The 18290-nt window shown below is 35.8% G+C and overlaps 1 protein-coding gene across 14 annotated transcripts in view; it reads left to right on the top strand.

Moving 5' to 3' along the window:
- Positions 1-18290, top strand: part of LRRC7 (leucine rich repeat containing 7) — a 586672-nt gene that overhangs the window by 142298 nt on the left and 426084 nt on the right. For 2 of the 14 annotated variants that reach the window (XM_051857612.2, XM_070078278.1), the window contains exon 3: positions 13284-13358. The exons of the other annotated variants lie outside the window; for them this stretch is intronic. In XM_051857612.2, the coding sequence (XP_051713572.1) occupies position 13358 (1 nt within the window). In that variant the 5' untranslated portion in view covers positions 13284-13357. The remainder of the gene's footprint in view (positions 1-13283; positions 13359-18290) is intronic. 14 annotated transcript variants of the gene reach the window in all.

Genomic DNA, 18290 nt, shown 5'->3' with positions numbered 1-18290 from the left:
GGAAGGACATAGTGAAGAGTGAATATGATGGATATGTAAGCTTAAAAGAAAAAAACTTAAAGGAAAAGAAAAAAATTGAATACAGTTTTTTACAAATTTATTATAGAAATGAGATGTGAAATAGAAACAGTACCCTAAGCTTAGTACAGTATGTAATATCTTTCTATATGTGTGTATGTGTGTGTTTTAATCAATGGCAGTCAGAAAAGGGTGAGCAGTTTTATGACTAGCCGTTAACCAGATATGTTTTTGTCTCCTAGGATCAATTGCAATGTTTATTACACAGATATAATTTATATTTCTGGTGTTAAAAATTATCTCCCCCATCATTAAACAAAGTTCCTGAGGTGGCTTGCTGCCTGGCTCACTGATCCAGCTGCCTCAAGGTCAACCTTTAATTACTTGATGAGTTTAGTTCTTAGGCAATCCAAGAACAGTAGGAAGATAAGCAGTAATGATTTTGTGTGAACATTATCTCAGAAACACGGTTCACTTTTCCCTTGTCCTGATTTCTTTCATCGTGCCTGAGTGAACCTCCCTGGCACCATGTTTTATTATATATGGCTTGAAAATATATGTTATTTACTTCCTGTAATCATTTCATGCTTTTTAAAACAGACTTCAAAATATTATTTTACTTAGTTCCGTAAACTTGGTGCTATATTTTACTATTTCAGAGACATATCTATGGGTTTTAAATAAATTTGAGATTTCCCACAACTATTTACTCTAGGATTTAGCAAAATTTTACTTACTTTGATATTTTTATTCATAGTGATAAGACTAACAATTGAGGAAGGAGGTAATTTATATCTTAAACCATTCTTGGTGGCTCATTTGTTCAGGGGGGACATAATTTTACAGTCCTTTACAATTTGCCACATGTCTATCCTATGAACAAACTCAATTTATGATCTGTAGGAATCTTTTAAGAGACTATGTAATTGTTGCCTCCCATTCACAAAATTAAGTAAATATGCTTGTATTTACAAATATAGCATCTTTTAAAATGTTTATTTGTCATCTACGTGGAAGGCAGAGGGATAGAATATGTATGTAATGTACATGATAGATTAATGTTGTTTTGACCTTGAGTTAACATAAGAATTCTTCATACTGGAGTGAGCCTTGTGGCCCAGCAGTTAAGATGCCACTTTGTTGTCAACATCCCATGTCTGAGTGTCTGAGTTTAAGACCTTGTTCAACCCTTGTCCCAGTCCAGCTTCCTGCTAATGCACACCCTGTGAGGTAGCAGATCAGAACTCTCATTCCTGGATCCTTTGCTGCCCACAGGGAAGACCTGGATGGGGTTCCAGACTCCTGGCTTTAGTCTGGCCCATCACAGGCTATTGCAGTACTATGGGTGGTGAACTAGAGCATGGAAGACCTCTCTCTCTCTCTCTCTCTATTTCAGATAAATAAATAAGCTGGAAAAAACGCTTTGTAGTAAAAAACTATCAACATAAAATTATAGCTAGACAAATATGATATATGTAGAAAATAGCATAACAAATTACTATTCTTTATTCTAAATATTTTTCATTGCCTCCCAAACTTGAAGGAGGAAAGCACTAAGTCAGTGTTCATGTTTATAAGTGTTCTAGATTACAAGATACACAAATCAACAGGTAAAATCCATTAAGAATTTGTACAGAAACTGATATTCTTCTTATAAAATATCACAAAAAAATTAAGCTGTACTAACCCATTCTTGCCTATCTACTAGCAACCAAAAAGATACACTCAGTGCTAAGTCACAATGAACATATTAGTCTTATACTAAAGTCTGTCTATTTCTTTTTGTGTTTTTTATTTAACCCTAGTTTATATCTATTTTTATTGTGTCTGCTAAAATGCTCATTCTTTTTTGAAGCAAGTAAAGGAAAGGAAATAAAGTGATAATAAAATGCTAATATTTTGTGCAATTTATTAGTTCAGTGAACAGTTACTGAGCACTGATTATTTGCACTGTTTTTTATTAGGTGCTGTAGTACACTAAATCCCTCCTGATCTTAAGGAATAATCCATTTCATTGAGGAGTCAAAGAATTTTCAAAAAAAATCAATCTGTGAATAATTTTTCTCCAATGTAAAAATATCTAATAGCTAGGATTTTATATTTGATAATCTAGAAAGCTCTTATAAATAAATGTGCATTAACAGTTAAGGGCAAAAGTGAAAGAATAAAGTATACTTCAAGAAACATTTGAAAGCAATTTATGAAATATAAAACTACTAAATTAATTATGTTACTAATTTTAGCTCTGGCAACTGCTTAATTTCTCTGTTCCTTTCTTTCCTCAGCTGTAGAATGGGAACATATTACTACTTCATAGTGAGTTTTTTCATGTGTTTTTAATTTTCTGAAATGGCGTTTGTACAAAGTTAGGATTACTTATGGCTATTTGTAAATTTAGTTAATTTACATTTTATAAAAGTTATAATTTTAAACTTAAACCTACCTTTATCAAAATTTTTTCAAGTTGACATACAAATCATTATTGTATTTCAACTAATAAGCTTAATAGTCACTTTATTATTTATGGACTGTATTACATTTAAAATATTTTAATCAGAAATTTAGTACATTGTATTTATTAAGTACTTCAAGCTGTAGTTTAATAAGCAAAACTGCTCCAATGACTAAAACTCATGTTGCAAATTTAATTAATTAGACATAAATTTAGTAGATTTCAAATTCTCTTAAGCATTGCAATACTAATTTTAAACCACTAAATAAAACTCTCCTATGAATGTCTATTAAAAATCATAAGCAAATAATTCATCTCTCATTTCACTTGTAATCACATTCTCTCAGGCCTTAACATATTAAATTCTTTTGACTATTATAAAGACTTTAACCATCCTATAAATGTTTTTCCTACATAAAATAAAAAATTATTCCTATAAAGTGGTTTTTGTCATCTCAACTTTTAATTTGAAAACCTCCACAGAATTAAAAAAAATCCACTTCTTATATAATATTTACCCTAATGGCAAACAACACCAAGCCCAAGTGTTCACAACAATTGTTTATTTTTTCACTGCCATTGCTTGTAGGCTAGCTCTGTTACCCAGTTCTCTTTGTTCCAGACTCTATAAAGAAAATGTAGCCCATGGCTAGGGCTTGCCAAAGAGTGGAAAGAGCATTTACAGAAGCCCAGAATGCCTCTTAAAACTTCTCTGTGGCTTGTGTTCCACTAGTCAAGGTGAGTCACTTGGCCTAGGCCAATATCACTGGGATTAGGAAGTATGATCTTCCTAGGAGAAGGAGCACCCATAGAATAGAGAAATGTTTCAAATATTTTTGACCAATCAATATTCTACCATGTTTTCCCTCCAAAAACCACATGATCAGCTCTTACCTCATTGTTTCTTATGTGAATTTGCAACCTAATATTCAAGCTGCAGCTCTCTTCTTTGAATAATTTCTGTGCTGCATGACTGAATACTTTTCAATCTCTTGTCAGGCTCTACAGTCATGCCAATGACTTTGTCTTAAGGCTTAAATGAGATCATGTAAATCAAAGTTCATATACATCCTTAGCAAATACAAGTAGGAATGCATTGTTTCTTATTTCTGGCTTCATCTTTAATGGTTCCCATTTGCTTGTACAGCTGTGTGCTTTGTTCAGGCCCAATCATTTAAAGTGAAATCCACTCACCTAGGCATGGATAAAAGGAACATTGGTGACTGTGTGTTGCAATCACATTAGCTTCAGCAAAACAGTCTCACATTCACCATCACTCACATCCACCCCTCTGACTGCTCTATAAATTATATGTACATTCTTTTTCTACTGGACTTATTAGAGACTAGGTTACACTGTCACAATAAACTATTGTGAGACAATATTGACAGTTGACAATTGTCAGTTATTGACAATAAGCAACCTGCAAGTTATTTTCATGTATGACTTTGAGCAACATTTCTAACATCCTATAACATATTTTTACACCAAATTTAAAAGCTCCAAGACTAACTAAATTATAGAGGGATTTGAAAGTAGGCAGAAAAAATTAAATTTAATGATGTAGGAAATAGGAAATAATTGAGTTTTCTGAGGCAAGAAATAGGAAAATAGCATAGCATCATTATCACACTACGGTTAAGCATATGGGATTTCAAGTTAGATCATTTTGAATTTGAATCTTGTCACTACTTAATATTCCTACTTATTAAAGGTCACACAACCTACCTCATAGAGATTTCATTCTTTCATTGATTCAATAAATATCAGGTTCCTCTTTTGCACTAGATGTTTGTGAACAAAACAAATTCAGCTCTGGAATAGAAACGAAAGAAAAGAAGCAAATCATTAGTTCAGAATGATGGTAGAAGCTCAGGAGGAGATGAACAAATAATAGAGAACAGTGGTGGTTTGTGTAATTAAATTCAGTGGTCAGGGAATTGAGGCTCTACAATTGTGACAATTAATGAGAAATACATGAGAATTGAAAAAATGTCTGTAATTTTTAAGATCCTGTCATGCCCCTTGACCCTTAATATTCCAGTTGTACCCAGCGCATCTTGGTGCTGCACCAGAGCATTCAACTTGTGTTCAGTGTAACTTGGAAGTTCAAAGATGTGAAAGCCCCCAGGTGCAGCCTTCAAACATTGACAGGTGGGAGTGGGAGAATAACTAGCCCACCTTCATCATTCTGATGGGTCACCGTATATCCCACTGTCTCCCAGAGGCCCCCAGCAGAATTCAACCTCAGTTGCTCAATCTGGTGATCTGCCTAATTACAAATTAATTCCTGACTTCTTGGCTTCCTTTGATTTCCTGTTTCATTTCTCTACTCTTCTGTTGGAGCTTATAGGGATTATAATCTAAATAAATTATTATCAAATCTTCATCAGAAGTAGAGTATAGTACAGGGGAAGCAAACCTAAGTATGCGTCATCTCTAATAATCTAGGAAAATATTTAGGATAAAATTGCACAATAAATGTTACTTTTCCTTTTCCTTACCCTTCCCCAGCCCCTAGTCAAAGGTGCATGACAAAAATGTTTTAAAGTCTTCTTGACTGAATTATAGTGTTAGAGGTTGGTAAAGCCAGAATCATACAGACTTGTGAAGAAATGAATTATTGCTTAAGAACTGACAAAATGTAATAAAGATCTAGGCAGGCCAATAAGAGATAATAGAGAAATTTAGTTATAATGGTCAGTTCATGACTCTTCTGGATCCCTTACTTCACACCATATAATTTGCTGGACCACATGCTTCTCTGGGGCAGTATAAGACATTAGTGGTTCTGTGAAGATAGCCCTGGGTAAGAGAAACTGTGCAAACTACTAGCCCATGAAAATAGGCTGAGAATCAACAAAGTTCATATAAAATTAGCCATAGCCTCCCAGGCCTCTTGTTCCTAACCATGATAATGAGGAACAGTATCAGAAACGGATGTGGAAGGACCTCTGAGCTCCATCAATGTCTTCAAAGCCACTATTTGTAAATATAGCACATAAAATCTAAGAAAAAAAAAAAAAAAACAATGTGTTTGTCATATAGATGTATTTGCAAGTCAGGTATCCCTGCTCTCCCTTCTGTCTAGGAGTTGGTCAGGGGACCACTGATAGAAGCTGTATTTCACTCAGTGGCCCTGCTGATCTCAATGAGGCTTGTTCTTGTATAGAGGTTAGGTGGAGGTCAGCTCATCTAAGGTGTCTCTACTAGTATAGCTGTGCTCCTTATCCCTCTCATCACTTAGGATCAATGGACCAAACTGAATATGTTTATTTCTTAGCCCTTACATGTGTCAAGATTGCAACAGAAACATAAAAGATCTTTGAGATGTAGGTTCAGAATAGACTGCTATTGCTTATACCTGGTTTGTTAGCCACCATCACTGGTATATTCCTCTTATGGGAATGTAGGGGGAAGGAGGTGAATTTTCCTGAGCAATGATGCAGTCTATAATAGGTCTCTTCAATGTTCCAGTTCAGAGCACTCAGCTTGTCTCTTTGATTATAAGAGGTTGGATACGTGTAGATGTGATAAGAAATCCTAACAGATCTTCTGAGGATACCAATGACACTTCAGAATATTAAGTAGATTCTCGCTTGCTGAAGAGGCATATGGTGTATTTTTTTTTCTAAAATAATAGCTATGTTTATTTTAAATGTCTTTTAAGACTGCAATTCAACTTACATATGCTCTCATACCATAATTCTGGTTTGAGGTAGCACTTATCAAACCTCATTGATATGCAACATCATACTTCATTATTTCTTCAAACATTATTGGCATTAAATAGTCAATGACCATTAGTAATCATGTCACAGAATACAGAGAGAGTTAAAATTCTTATCCAATTCAATATCTACTTCAAAGAATTCTTGACATTTCAAATCCCCCAACTTTTTTTAACTGTTCAGCAGTTGAAAAGTTGAATCTAAAACTTCAATATTGTCAAAAGTGTCCTCTGTGCCCTCTGGGTTTAAAAGGTTAATTTTAATGAATGTTTAAACACTTACATTAAGCAATCAAATAAGATTAAAGCCACCAAATAAAATATAATTGAAACATGTAGTGGGTAGTGGTAATGCTTGACATCCATATCTGGCCTATATAGCTCGACTGCTATAGCAACACTTGCTAATATTGCAGTATCTACAGAGTCATAAACACTGATTAGAAGCCTAACTGAACAAGGTCCTTGCTCCAAGGAGACCGTGTTTTAAATAGAAACTTATACCCTAAAGGATGTTAAACATGTAATTTCTACTTTTGAATGGTGCTGTAAAGAGGCAAGTCAAACTGGGGTCAATTTCAGGCTGAGGACAGAAACATATAGAAAATACAGGAAGGAAAACAATGAATGGCTCCTTTTGTATCATCATTTACATATAATTAAGGCACTGAATAAGGAGGTTCTATTTCAAGAATGTTGACTACAAAAATGGAAACCAGAAATGCCATAAAGCAGGAGTTATGGCCCAAAGCAAGAAAACTTTCAAAAGGCTTACAAACAATACTTCCACATATAAGCTCTCCCAGTGAGTCTCTAAAATACACTTTAACCTGCAGGCTTAGCCACTTAGGGAAGTATACCCTGGACCAACCAGAATAATGATAGCACTGAAACACACACACACTCACACACACAAATTTAATTTTCTTTGAATCATTCTATTTTTAGTTAGAAAAAGGCTGGCATTAAAACTAATATGCTGGTCTCTATTAGAACCTAAGATGCTTTTTTACCCTTCAATGCTGTCTTTAAAAATGGGTTGATATGGGTAAGATGAGTTAGGTTTCCTGTTTAAAAAAATAAATAAAATTCTGTGTTTAAAAATATGTATATCTTCCTAATTGTACCTCCCTTCCCTGAAGGGGTAAGGGTGATGTTGTACACATGGGACTTTGCTGGTAGGACTCAATTTTAGTAATTTATAAAAGACAAAAGAAAACCTACTTATCTATTCTTTTATTTTTAAGTATGTATTTACTTGGGAGGGGTGTTGGAAGAAGGAGAAAAACACCTTACATCTACTGATTCATAACCTAAATGCCCACAAAAGCTGGGACTGGGCTAGTTCTAGCCAGGAACTCAATCCAGGTCTCCAATATAAGTGGTAGGAACCCAATGATTTGAGCCATCACTGCTCCCTTCCAGGGTCTACATTATCAAGATGGAGTCAGGAGCCAGAGTTGGGAACTGGACCCAGGTAATCAGTGGGACTTGACTTTTTAACCATGAGGCTAAGTGCCCACTTCCACCTGTTTATCTTTAAAATTACACAAAACATGAATATTTACTATTCTAAATTCAGACATATTTTCCTTTCATGTTGAATGGTGAATCTTCCTGAACAGGGAAGAACAATCTATTTTCAGAAAGCTAACAGTTTACAGAAAATGAGAATGCAGTAATTTATTTTTAAGTATATTTCTTGATACTGGCATATTGTATTTTAGGCTTATAATTTGAGTTGTTATAATAAAATAACAAATACCTTTTTCCTAAGGAGAGTACTCAGCTTTTGAGCATTTTCTTTATATTATTAAAAACAATAATGAGTTAAGGTCAATTATTAATTCACATTTTACAGAAATAGAAGTTGAAATTGCCAAATACTATTTTCTAACCTATAGATGTAGGCTATATGAAGTGATTTTTTTTTTCATCAGACTGTGGAATGGTTCTTTCATGAAGTTCAGGTATTGTTCATGATCATTGCACCTAAACCTTAATTATTTGAATTACATGTAATTGGAATCAGTGTGGGATCTAGTACGAAACTGATCAAAGTTTTGAATTCTAGGGAGTAGATGGAATTATTAAACATTAGTTCAACATTTTAGACCAAATGAGAGGTCTCCATGGCAAAATGTTAATAACAATAATAGTAGCTGAATTCTTACTGTGTGGTAGGTGCTACTTTAAGAGCTTTGCTTGGATAATCTCCCCAGTAATCTTGCTAATTCCTGAAACTTTCACTGGCTCATGTTATTCTTTCCCTTTGTCAACTGCAGTGCTAAGCTCAGCACTGTCACTGCAGAATTTTTGTAGCATTTACAGGAAAAAAAATATGCAGAGACTTGTGTTATACAAAGAAGCCACAGCCTTTGCCAGATCATTGTTTGCCAGTCTTTCATCTTTTCAGTCCCAGACATGGTCAGCTTCTCTGAGTTTGTGCTTCTACACCATGAGGCACACTGAGGAATTTTCCCATCAAAATCTGGTCTTTATCGTGGAAGAATATTCTTACCAAGAAAATTTTCTATAGCTTAAAATTTAAGTGGTTTTCCTTCCATCAAAAGAAAAAAAAGCATGAAATGCTTACAGTCTGGAAAATATTTGCCTATATTTTATAGAAATATAAAGATATGTCAGAGGAAAGCAGCCTAGTAAGTTACATTTTAACCATTTGATGGAGTGAAGTATAAATAACTATAATCTATTAAAATATTATGAGAGAGAAAGAGTAATAGAAATTCAGACATAAAAGAGATTGTGTACAATTGAGGAGAATCAGGAAAGGCTTACTTGAAGTGGAAGACCATCACTTGTACTTGGAAGGAAGCGGTGAGACTAGACAAGGAGAAACCAGAAGCAACACAATCCAAGTAAATAAAATATGAACAAAGGCAAAGCAGGGGCCTGGGTGTGGAGGAATACAGCAACTGTTTCAGTCTATCTGGCCTTTAAAGTGTCTATAGAAAAACTATGGGGGATAAAGTTGAGGCCAGAGTGAAAATATTTAACTTGCATGCCATAATAAGAAAAGTAGATTTTTTTTTTTGTAAATGGTGATAAGACTAGAAGGATATTTATCCACATTAAAAACATAATTTTGATCTCACTTTTATCATTCATTTGTAAGCAGAAACAATACTGAGCCTAAACACTATTTTCTAGGCCTTATTTATTCTGACTATATATTTTATACAAATATAGAATTGCATGAATTTAAATAGTCTTAATCATTTTAACTGCTACTTATGAATTGTCACTGTAGTTTTTATTTACCAAAATATCCTTTAGAGTTGTTTCTTTTTTTGACCATTATGCTTTTTAAAGTTATTTATTTTTGTTTTGTTTTCCTTTTATTTATGTTATTATATATGTTATTATATAATATATATGTTATATATATAATAACATATATATGTTATTATATAACAGGTAGAGTTATAGACAGTGAGTGAGAGACAGAGAAAAAGGTCTTCCTTCCATTGGTTCACTCCCCAGATGGCCTCCACGGCCGGTGGAGAAGCCAGGAGCCAGGTGCTTCTCCTGGTCTCCCATGCAAGTGCAGGGGCCCACGCACTTGGGACATCCTCCACTGCTCACCCGGGCCACAGCAGAGAGCTGGACTGGAAGAGGAGCAACTGGGACTAGAACCGGCACCCATATGGGATGCCGGCGCTGCAGGCAGAGGATTAACCAAGTGAGCCATGGCGCTGGCCCCTGTTTTAATTTTTAGTTTTTAACAGATTCAATGTGACTTGTAGATGCAAGTCTAAGAACACAGCAATATTCCCTTCTTCCCTCCCACCATCTTTCCTTCTCCCTTTCTTTTCAGTGTTTGAGATAGCATACTTTAAAATTACGTTACAATAAAAAGTTGTAATACTTCACCACATAAGAAGTTTAACAAGTAAAAAGCAAAGAGACTTGAGTTTAGTAGGAATATAGACAATGACTATAAAATATAATTAAATGGAAAAATGACCGTTTCATCCATATACAGTAAATTTTACAGTAATCACATATCATCCTTTTTTTATAAAGATTTATTTATTTATTCGAAAGTCAGAGTTACAGAGAGACAGAGAGGGAGAGAGATCTTCTATCTGCTGGTTCACTCCCCAGATGGCCACAATGGCTGGAGCTGCACCAATCCAAAGCCAGGAGCCAGGAGCTTCTTCCAGGTCTCTCTCATGGGTGCAGGGTCCCAAGGACTTGGGCCATCTTCTACTGCTTTCCCAAGCCATAGCAGAGAGCTAGATCAGAAGAGGAGCAGCTGGGACTAGAACCGGTGCCCACATGGGATGCTGGCGTTCAGGCCAGAGTGTTAACCTGCTGCGCCAGAGTGCTGGCTCCCAAAGATCATTCTTAACCATTGGTTTGACAAAGTTATAAAACAAAGTTTTACAAAACTATATTTGCAGCAATACTGATAGAGGCAATTCTTTTTTTTTTCCTTCCTTTTTTTTTTTTTTTTAAATTTTAACTCCCACATATAAGGTAGAACATATGGTATTTGTCTTTCTATGTCTGGCTTATTTTACTGAACATAATATCCTCCATTTGTATCCATTTTGTTGTAAATGGTAGATTCATTATTTTGTATAGCTGAATAATAGTCCATTGTGTAAATATACCACATTTTCTTTATCCATTCATCTGATGATGGACACCTTGGTTGATTTCAAATTTTGACTATTGTGAACAGTGCTGCAATCAACATGGTGGTGCAGGTATCTCTTTGTTATAATGTGTCCATGTCCTTTGGGTATTTACCCAGTAGTGGGATTGCTCTATCCTATGGCAAGTCTATTTCTAGTTTCTCAAGAAATCTTCAGACTGTTTTCCACAGTGGCAGCACTAATTTACATTCCCACCAACAGTGTAAAGTGTTTCCCTTTGTCCACATCCTCACCAGCATTTGTTGCTCTCTCTGTTTTAGATTTTAACCATTCTGACAAGGGTGATGTGATACCTCATTGTGGTTTAGGTTTGCATTTCCCTGATGGCTAGTGATGCTGAACATTTTTTCATAAATTTGTTGGCCATCTGTATTTCTTCTTTGAGAACTGTTTATTGAAGTCCTTTGCCCATTTCTTAGCTGAATTAGCTCTGGGTATTTTTGTTTTGTTTTGTTTTGTTTTGCTTTGCTTTGCTTTGTTTTGTTTTGCTGTTGAGTTTTTAAATTTGCTGATATATTTAGGATATTGTCAGATTGGTGGTTTGCAAATATGTTTTCCCCTTGTGTTGGATGACTCTTCATTTATAGATCGTATCCTCTGCTGTGCAAAAGCTTCTGAGCTTGGTATAATCCCATCTATTTAGTTTTGCCTTTATTGTCTGGGCTTTGGGGGTCTTGTCCAAACAGTAGTCCTTTACACCAATGTCTTAAAGTGTTTCCCTTATGTTTTCTTTCAGCAACTTCACAGTCTCAATGACTTAAATTTAGGTATTTGATCCATCTTGAGTTGATTTTTGTATATAGAGATATGAATCTAATTTCATTCTTCTATATTTATGCACCCAGTTTTGCCAGCACTGTTTGTTGAAGACATTATCCTTATTCCACTTCATGGTTTGAGCACTTTTGTCAAAAATCAGTTGGCTGTATATACCTACATTGATTTCTAGGCTCTTTATTCTGTTTCATTGATTTATGTATTGGTTTTTATGCCAGCATCAAGCTGTTTTAATTACTGTAACTTTCAAGAAGAATTTTTATTATGTAGGTACAGCTGTGTCCAATTGACTTTATTAAGCAGATCTTAAATATTGTCTTAGTCTTTTCTCTCCCTTTTAAAGAGTTTGATTGGAGCATTGCACTGAGTAGTAACAACAGGCTCTTCCTAATCCTGTCCCTAAACTTGATGCTTCTCTGTTCCTTTGACAAATAGACTCCCCATAGTCCTTACTTTCATATTTAACAGTTCTATAGGAATTCTTGGGTTTATAGATGGAAATATAAAGGCTTTACATTGAGTATTCAATGCAGTAATTTTAAGATATATTTTTTAATTTATTTCCCATACCAACCATGGGGTAATAAATGTATAGACTGTATACAGTATGAATTGCATTATATAATTAGCATGTATATCTGCTTTAATCTCATGGAAGTTACTTTTCTAAAATAAATTGGATTATTAAAACATATGTGGATATTTTGGTTCAATTACTTAAATTGTAGTACATTGAATATATTAAGCTATGACTACATGCACATATAATAACTGAAAATGTCAAAGCACTTTGTTTTAATGATAGATCACTGGGAATTACCAAATTGTTGTAAGATATAATAGTAAGACTATAAATCTTTATTTTTAAGAATACTTAGAGAAAGTAACTGTGGCTTGTAAGAACCTAAATTATGAAATCTTTCAAAAGACATTAGGTTTGGGAGCCAGCGTTTTGTGTAATGATTAAGATGCCATTTGGGATACTTCCATCCTATATAGAAGTAACTGAGTTCAAGTTCCAGTTCTGTTTCCTATTCAAGCTTCCTGCTAATATGCACTCTTGGAAGGCAGAAGGCCTCAATTCCTTGGGCCCCTCCTACCCACATGGGAGACTCAAGTTGAGTTCCAGGATCCTGGCTTTTGCCTGGTCCAGCACTAACAGTTGTAGGCATTTGATAGTGAACTAGCAGAAGGAAGATCTCCCTGTTTCTGTTGATATCTCTGTCTCTGCTTCTCTGTGTCTCTCAAAAAAAAAAAAATTGGTTTGTAATTTCAAAACAAGAAGCCATACATTTCACATTTACTATTTAACTGTTAAAAGAAGCAGGAAAAAAATCATTGTACAAAGCATTTACCTTGCAGGTATTGATATGTTGTTTTAAGAAAGAATTTTGGACAAAAGTATCCTATTTCACACTAAGTTTATAGACCCACAGTTCAAATGCTTGAAGTGGTAGCGTTTGTGCAATTATTCTGGTAGTGGTGTAATTTGACAATTAGAAAAGCATCTGATTAAACTCTTCACATTCCATTCTTGCTTAATATGTTGGTTTAGATGCATTTGTCAATTTTTAAGTGCAGTTAATTAAAATTTTTCAAATTTTCTTTTTTTTTTTTTAAGGAGCCCGCTACATGAAAAAAATGCAAGTCAAAGTGGTCACAACCTAGAAGTCTGCAGAGACAGGATAACTAGCAAGTAGATACCGCGTTATTCTATTATGCTTAACTATACAGAATCCACTAGTGTTTGGGGAACTTTACTCTAAAATGACCAAAGAATTCTGTAATTTTAAACTTAGCAGTATTTGTGCTGTATCACAAAAATAATTAGGGAGAAAAATGGTAACTATAAATTTTAGGAAACATCTTCTATAAGTAAGAATGAAATTATTTTGATCAGAAATATGAGTTTATTATATCCTCTTTCAAGTCTTATTTGGAAAGTCCTATTCCTACACTTATTTCTTCATAAAAAGAACAAATTAATCTCCTTTTGTCTTGTGATATATTTAAGTATTATGTAAGCACATTAATTCCTATTATAAGTTAAGAATAGAAATTATTTTATATCATACTTTTAAGAAATAGAGTGCACTTACATTCACTTTTGAAGGTCACATTTCAGAATTACAAGGTGATATCAAATGAAATCCAGGCACAAAGCAGAAGGTTTCCATTTATCAGTGCTCTCTGACATTTTCAAGAAATGAAATTGGAGGTTCAATGATAAAAACATGCAATGTTTGAGTGAATGGATAAAAAAGGACTTAAGAATGTGGGAAGGATATATAAGAGTGTTTGAATGACAAGAAGAATCTTTGAAAATCTCATTGCTTCATATTAAAGTGGTCAGAGATGATTATTTCTCCTTAAATACATCTTGAAGATACATAGAATCAGAAAATATTAAAGCTAAAAGGATTTTTAAAAATATTTACATCAAAAATTTCATTGACATGGATAAGAGAAGCAAACTTAAAATTAGAAACCGATTTTATATGTTAAAATTAGTGTTCACACACATATACAAATATATACAACATTTTTTCAAGATAAAAATTAATGTAGTTTTCTTTTAAGATTTATTTATTTATTTGAAAGGCAGAGTTACACAGACAGAGAAGGAGAGGCAGAGAGAGAGAGAGAGATCTTCCATCCACTGGTTCACTCCCCAGTTGGCAGCAATGGGCAGAGCTACGCCTATCTGAAGCCAATAGCCAGGAGCTTCCTCTGGGTCTCCCATGTGGTTTCACGGTCCCAAGGACTTGGGCCATCTTCTACTGCTTTCCCAGGCCATAGCAGAGAGCTTGATTGGAAGTTGGGGGCAGCCAGGGCTCAAACCAGCATCCATATAGGGTGCCGGCAGTGCAGGTGGCGGTTTTACTCACTAAGCCACAGCACCAGCCCCTGCGGTAAGTTTTTAATTTAACAAATATAACAGATATTTTTCATTGGTAATAATGATTAAAACATATTTGCAAACAGAAATTTGAGAAATGATGCCAGTAGCCACCATCAAAATATATTAGAAATTGTGCATAAACGATTTTATACTTAATATCATATCTTAGTAGATATTTTATTATCTAAAATATGTGATTGTATTTCAATTGCTTAATACTAGAGATTCTTAAAGAATTATATAAGCCAACAGAGTTTTTTTCCTTTTCAGTGTTTTTGATAGCTTTATGAATGACAAGTCATGGATGATAAATACCTCACATGTAGACTATCAAATATTTATATGATTGAAGCCTCATATTTTGATAAATAGAATACGAAGTAATGACAGTAAAGAGGAAAAACACTTTCTTTTTTTAAATGTTTATTCATTTGAAAGGCAGAGTGAGAGAGATGCCTGCAACATCCTGGGCTTGGCCAGGTAGAAGCTGGGAACCCAGATCTCAATCTTTCTGTAATGTGTCTCCCAGATCAGTGGCAGGGCACCAAGTACTTGGAGCCATCACCTGCTGCCTTCCAGGGTGTGCATTAGCAGGAAGTTGGATCAGAAGAGGAGTGGAAACTTGAACCAGGCACTCCAATATGCCATGTGAGCATCCCAAGCGGTAGCTCATCCCAGCCCAAAGCACTTTTATAAGATAAATTATTAGCCATTGATGAATTTGATTTATAAATTTAGACTTTTTTCTTTTTCTTTTTTCTTTTTCTTTTTTTTTTTTTTTGACAGGCAGAGTGGATAGTGAGAGAGAGAGAGAAAGGTCTTCCTTTTGCCGTTGGTTCACCCTCCAATGGCTGCCACGGCTGGCACGCTGCAGCCGGCGCACCTCGCTGATCCGAAGGCAGGAGCCAGGTGCTTCTCCTGGTCTCCCATGGGGTGCAGGGCCCAAGCACTTGGGCCATCTTCCACTGCCTTCCCGGGCCACAGCAGAGAGCTGGCCTGGAAGAGGGGCAACAGGGATAGAATCCAGCGACCCAACCGGGACTAGAACCCGGTGTGCCGGCGCCGCTAGGTGGAGGACCAGCCTATTGAGCCGCAGCGCCGGCCTAGACTTTTTCTTAAAATGCCTTGTGGCCACCTTGCGGCGCCGGCACACCGGGTTCTAGTCCCGGTTGGGGCGCCGGATTCTGTCCCGGTTGCCCCTCTTCCAGGCCAGCTCTCTGCTATGGCCAGGGAGTGCAGTGGAGGATGGCCCAGGTGCTTGGGCCCTGCACCCCATGGGAGACCAGGAAAAGCACCTGGCTCCTGGCTCCTGCCAGGATCAGCGCGGTGCGCCGGCTGCAGCGGCGGCCATTGGAGGGTGAACCAACGGCAAAGGAAGACCTTTCTCTCTGTCTCTCTCTCTCACTGTCCACTCTGCCTGTCAAAAAAAAAAAAAAAAAAAAAAAAAAAAAAAAAAAAATGCCTTGTGGCATATGCTTACACTGTGAGGGAGTGTAAAAGAAAGTATCTTCCCAATTCAAAAGCTTTTCAAATAGCTCAGGTGTGCTATCATCATAGTGAAGGAGAGAAAATTGTGAAAACATGTTTAGAAATACTTTGTTAGGGACCAGCGTTGTGGTGTAGAGGCACTGGCATCCCACTTGGACAGCAGTTTGAGTCCTAAATACTTCATTTCCAATCCAGCTCCCTGTTAACACACCTGGGAAAGCAGTGGAGATGGCCCAAGTGCTTGGGCCACTGCACTGACATAGGAGACCTGGATGAAGCTTCTGGTGGCTTCTGCCTGGCCCACCCTGGCCATTTTGGCCATTTGTGGAATGATCCAGCAGATGGAAGACATTCTTCCTCTCTCCCTCTCCCTCCCTCCCTCCCTCTCTATCTCTCTTTTTCTCTCCCTCTCTCCCTCCCTTCCCTCCCCCTTTCTCTCTCTGCCTCTGCCACTCTGAGTTTCAAATATGAATGAATAAATAAATCTTTTTTAAAAAGAAACACTTTGTTAATAGTCAATATTAGTTTTAGCTCAACAGAAAATCACACTTATAATTGGAAAGACATTGGGGACCATAAGAGCAGAGTTAGTCAAGAAGGAGTAACATTCAATAGCAGTATGCAGCTGGACTGCTGGGAGTGAGTCGGGTGAGGGGAGAAAAGGAAATTGACACTTGCAGTAATCCAAGTGGGAGATTTAGGAGTCCAAACTACAGTGGTAGCCATAGAGATAGCAGTAGAAGACCTTTGCTGGAAGAAGTATCATTAGATTCCATAGTAAAGGAGTTTGGGTGAATGATGACTCTAGTATTAGAAATCTGGAACAGTAAACGAAGAGCAATTAGCTTTCAATAGAGGATGTTAAGACGATAACTTTCATTAGAAACCTGAAATGCATGTTTCTCTCACATAGCCAGTGTAAGGGTGATCAGAGAGATGATAGAAATAACTGGAGCGGGAGGTGGTTGGAAGACTCATAGCTGGTTTTTCTGAGAGGCTGACAGTTGAAGCTACCAGAATTTAGTGAGACAAAAAAGCATATAGGGTATAAATGGGTAACATTTTCACAGGTAGGATTCTGAAGATCATCAGTAGTCAGTCATCAAAAATTTGAGGGAGAAGAATTAGCCACAGAAATGGAATACTCAGAGATAAGAAGAAAACACTTCCAGTGTCTGTCTTCCTTCTTTCCTTTCCTTTCCTTTCCTTTCCTTTCCTTTCCTTTCCTTTCCTTTCCTTTCCTTTCTTTCCTTTCTTTCCTTTCTTTCCTTTCTTTCCTTTCTTTCCTTTCTTTCCTTTCTTTCCTTTCTTCTAAAGAGACCAAAGAAGCAGCAAGATTCAAAGAGATCAACAGTGTTCAATTCTCCTGAAAAGTCTGGGAGGAGGAAGATTGAGGGAGAAAAAGATTTTAGCCTTTGCCTGTACTCAGTAGTTGGGGGACTGATCCACTTTGGGGCGGTTTCATGACTCTTTCAGTATAGTGTCCTTATTCTTTATCTCTTTCCCCCACCAACCCCAATAATAAAATCATGTTCTTCAGATTTACCTATGGATATTTTCATTTTTTATACCAGATTTACTTCCCATAATTTGAATAGCTAATTCAATTAATGTATATTCATCAAGGAAATCTTATTAAGTACTTATCAAATATAGATGGACTTTTGTTATTCCATTTCATAATCTCAAAAATTATTCCTAACTGTAGGCTTACAAGTACTCTATTTGCCTCACAAATAATATTTTTAATCAGTACTTAGCACCCAATAGGTATTTATAAGTCATTATTGAGTGTACTAGTAGTTTTCCCTCTTTAGATCATTCTCACATTGTTTTCAAGTCCAATGTCATCTGCTTGAAGAAAATACTCATAATTATTTGACTATCGTTGAATCCCTAAATAAACAAATAGAACTGAGAATAAAATTTTGTTACACTTTATGTGAGATTTTCCACCTGATTCTCATCAGTCTTGTTTTTCTTTTTCTTTTATTTTTTTGCCCTGGCACCATAGACTTAATTTTCAGAGTTGTACCCAGGGTATAACAGCCACCTAATCATTTTAGACTTTTTATTTAGTAAGAGGTTACTCTCATATCTTCATATTGCTTTTTTCCTTTATCTTGCCACAATAAAAATAGCTTTATTATATTATTTCAGGCTCTTATAAATAATCCAAACGCATTGTAAAACTGTTAAACTACATGAAAGTATGGTGAAGAACATGACAATCACTTG

Source organism: Oryctolagus cuniculus, chromosome 7 (assembly GCF_964237555.1).
Source record: "Oryctolagus cuniculus chromosome 7, mOryCun1.1, whole genome shotgun sequence".
NCBI lineage: Eukaryota > Metazoa > Chordata > Mammalia > Lagomorpha > Leporidae > Oryctolagus > Oryctolagus cuniculus.
The sequence above is the reverse complement of the archived record's forward strand: the minus strand, read 5'-3'. Positions and strand labels throughout refer to the sequence as shown.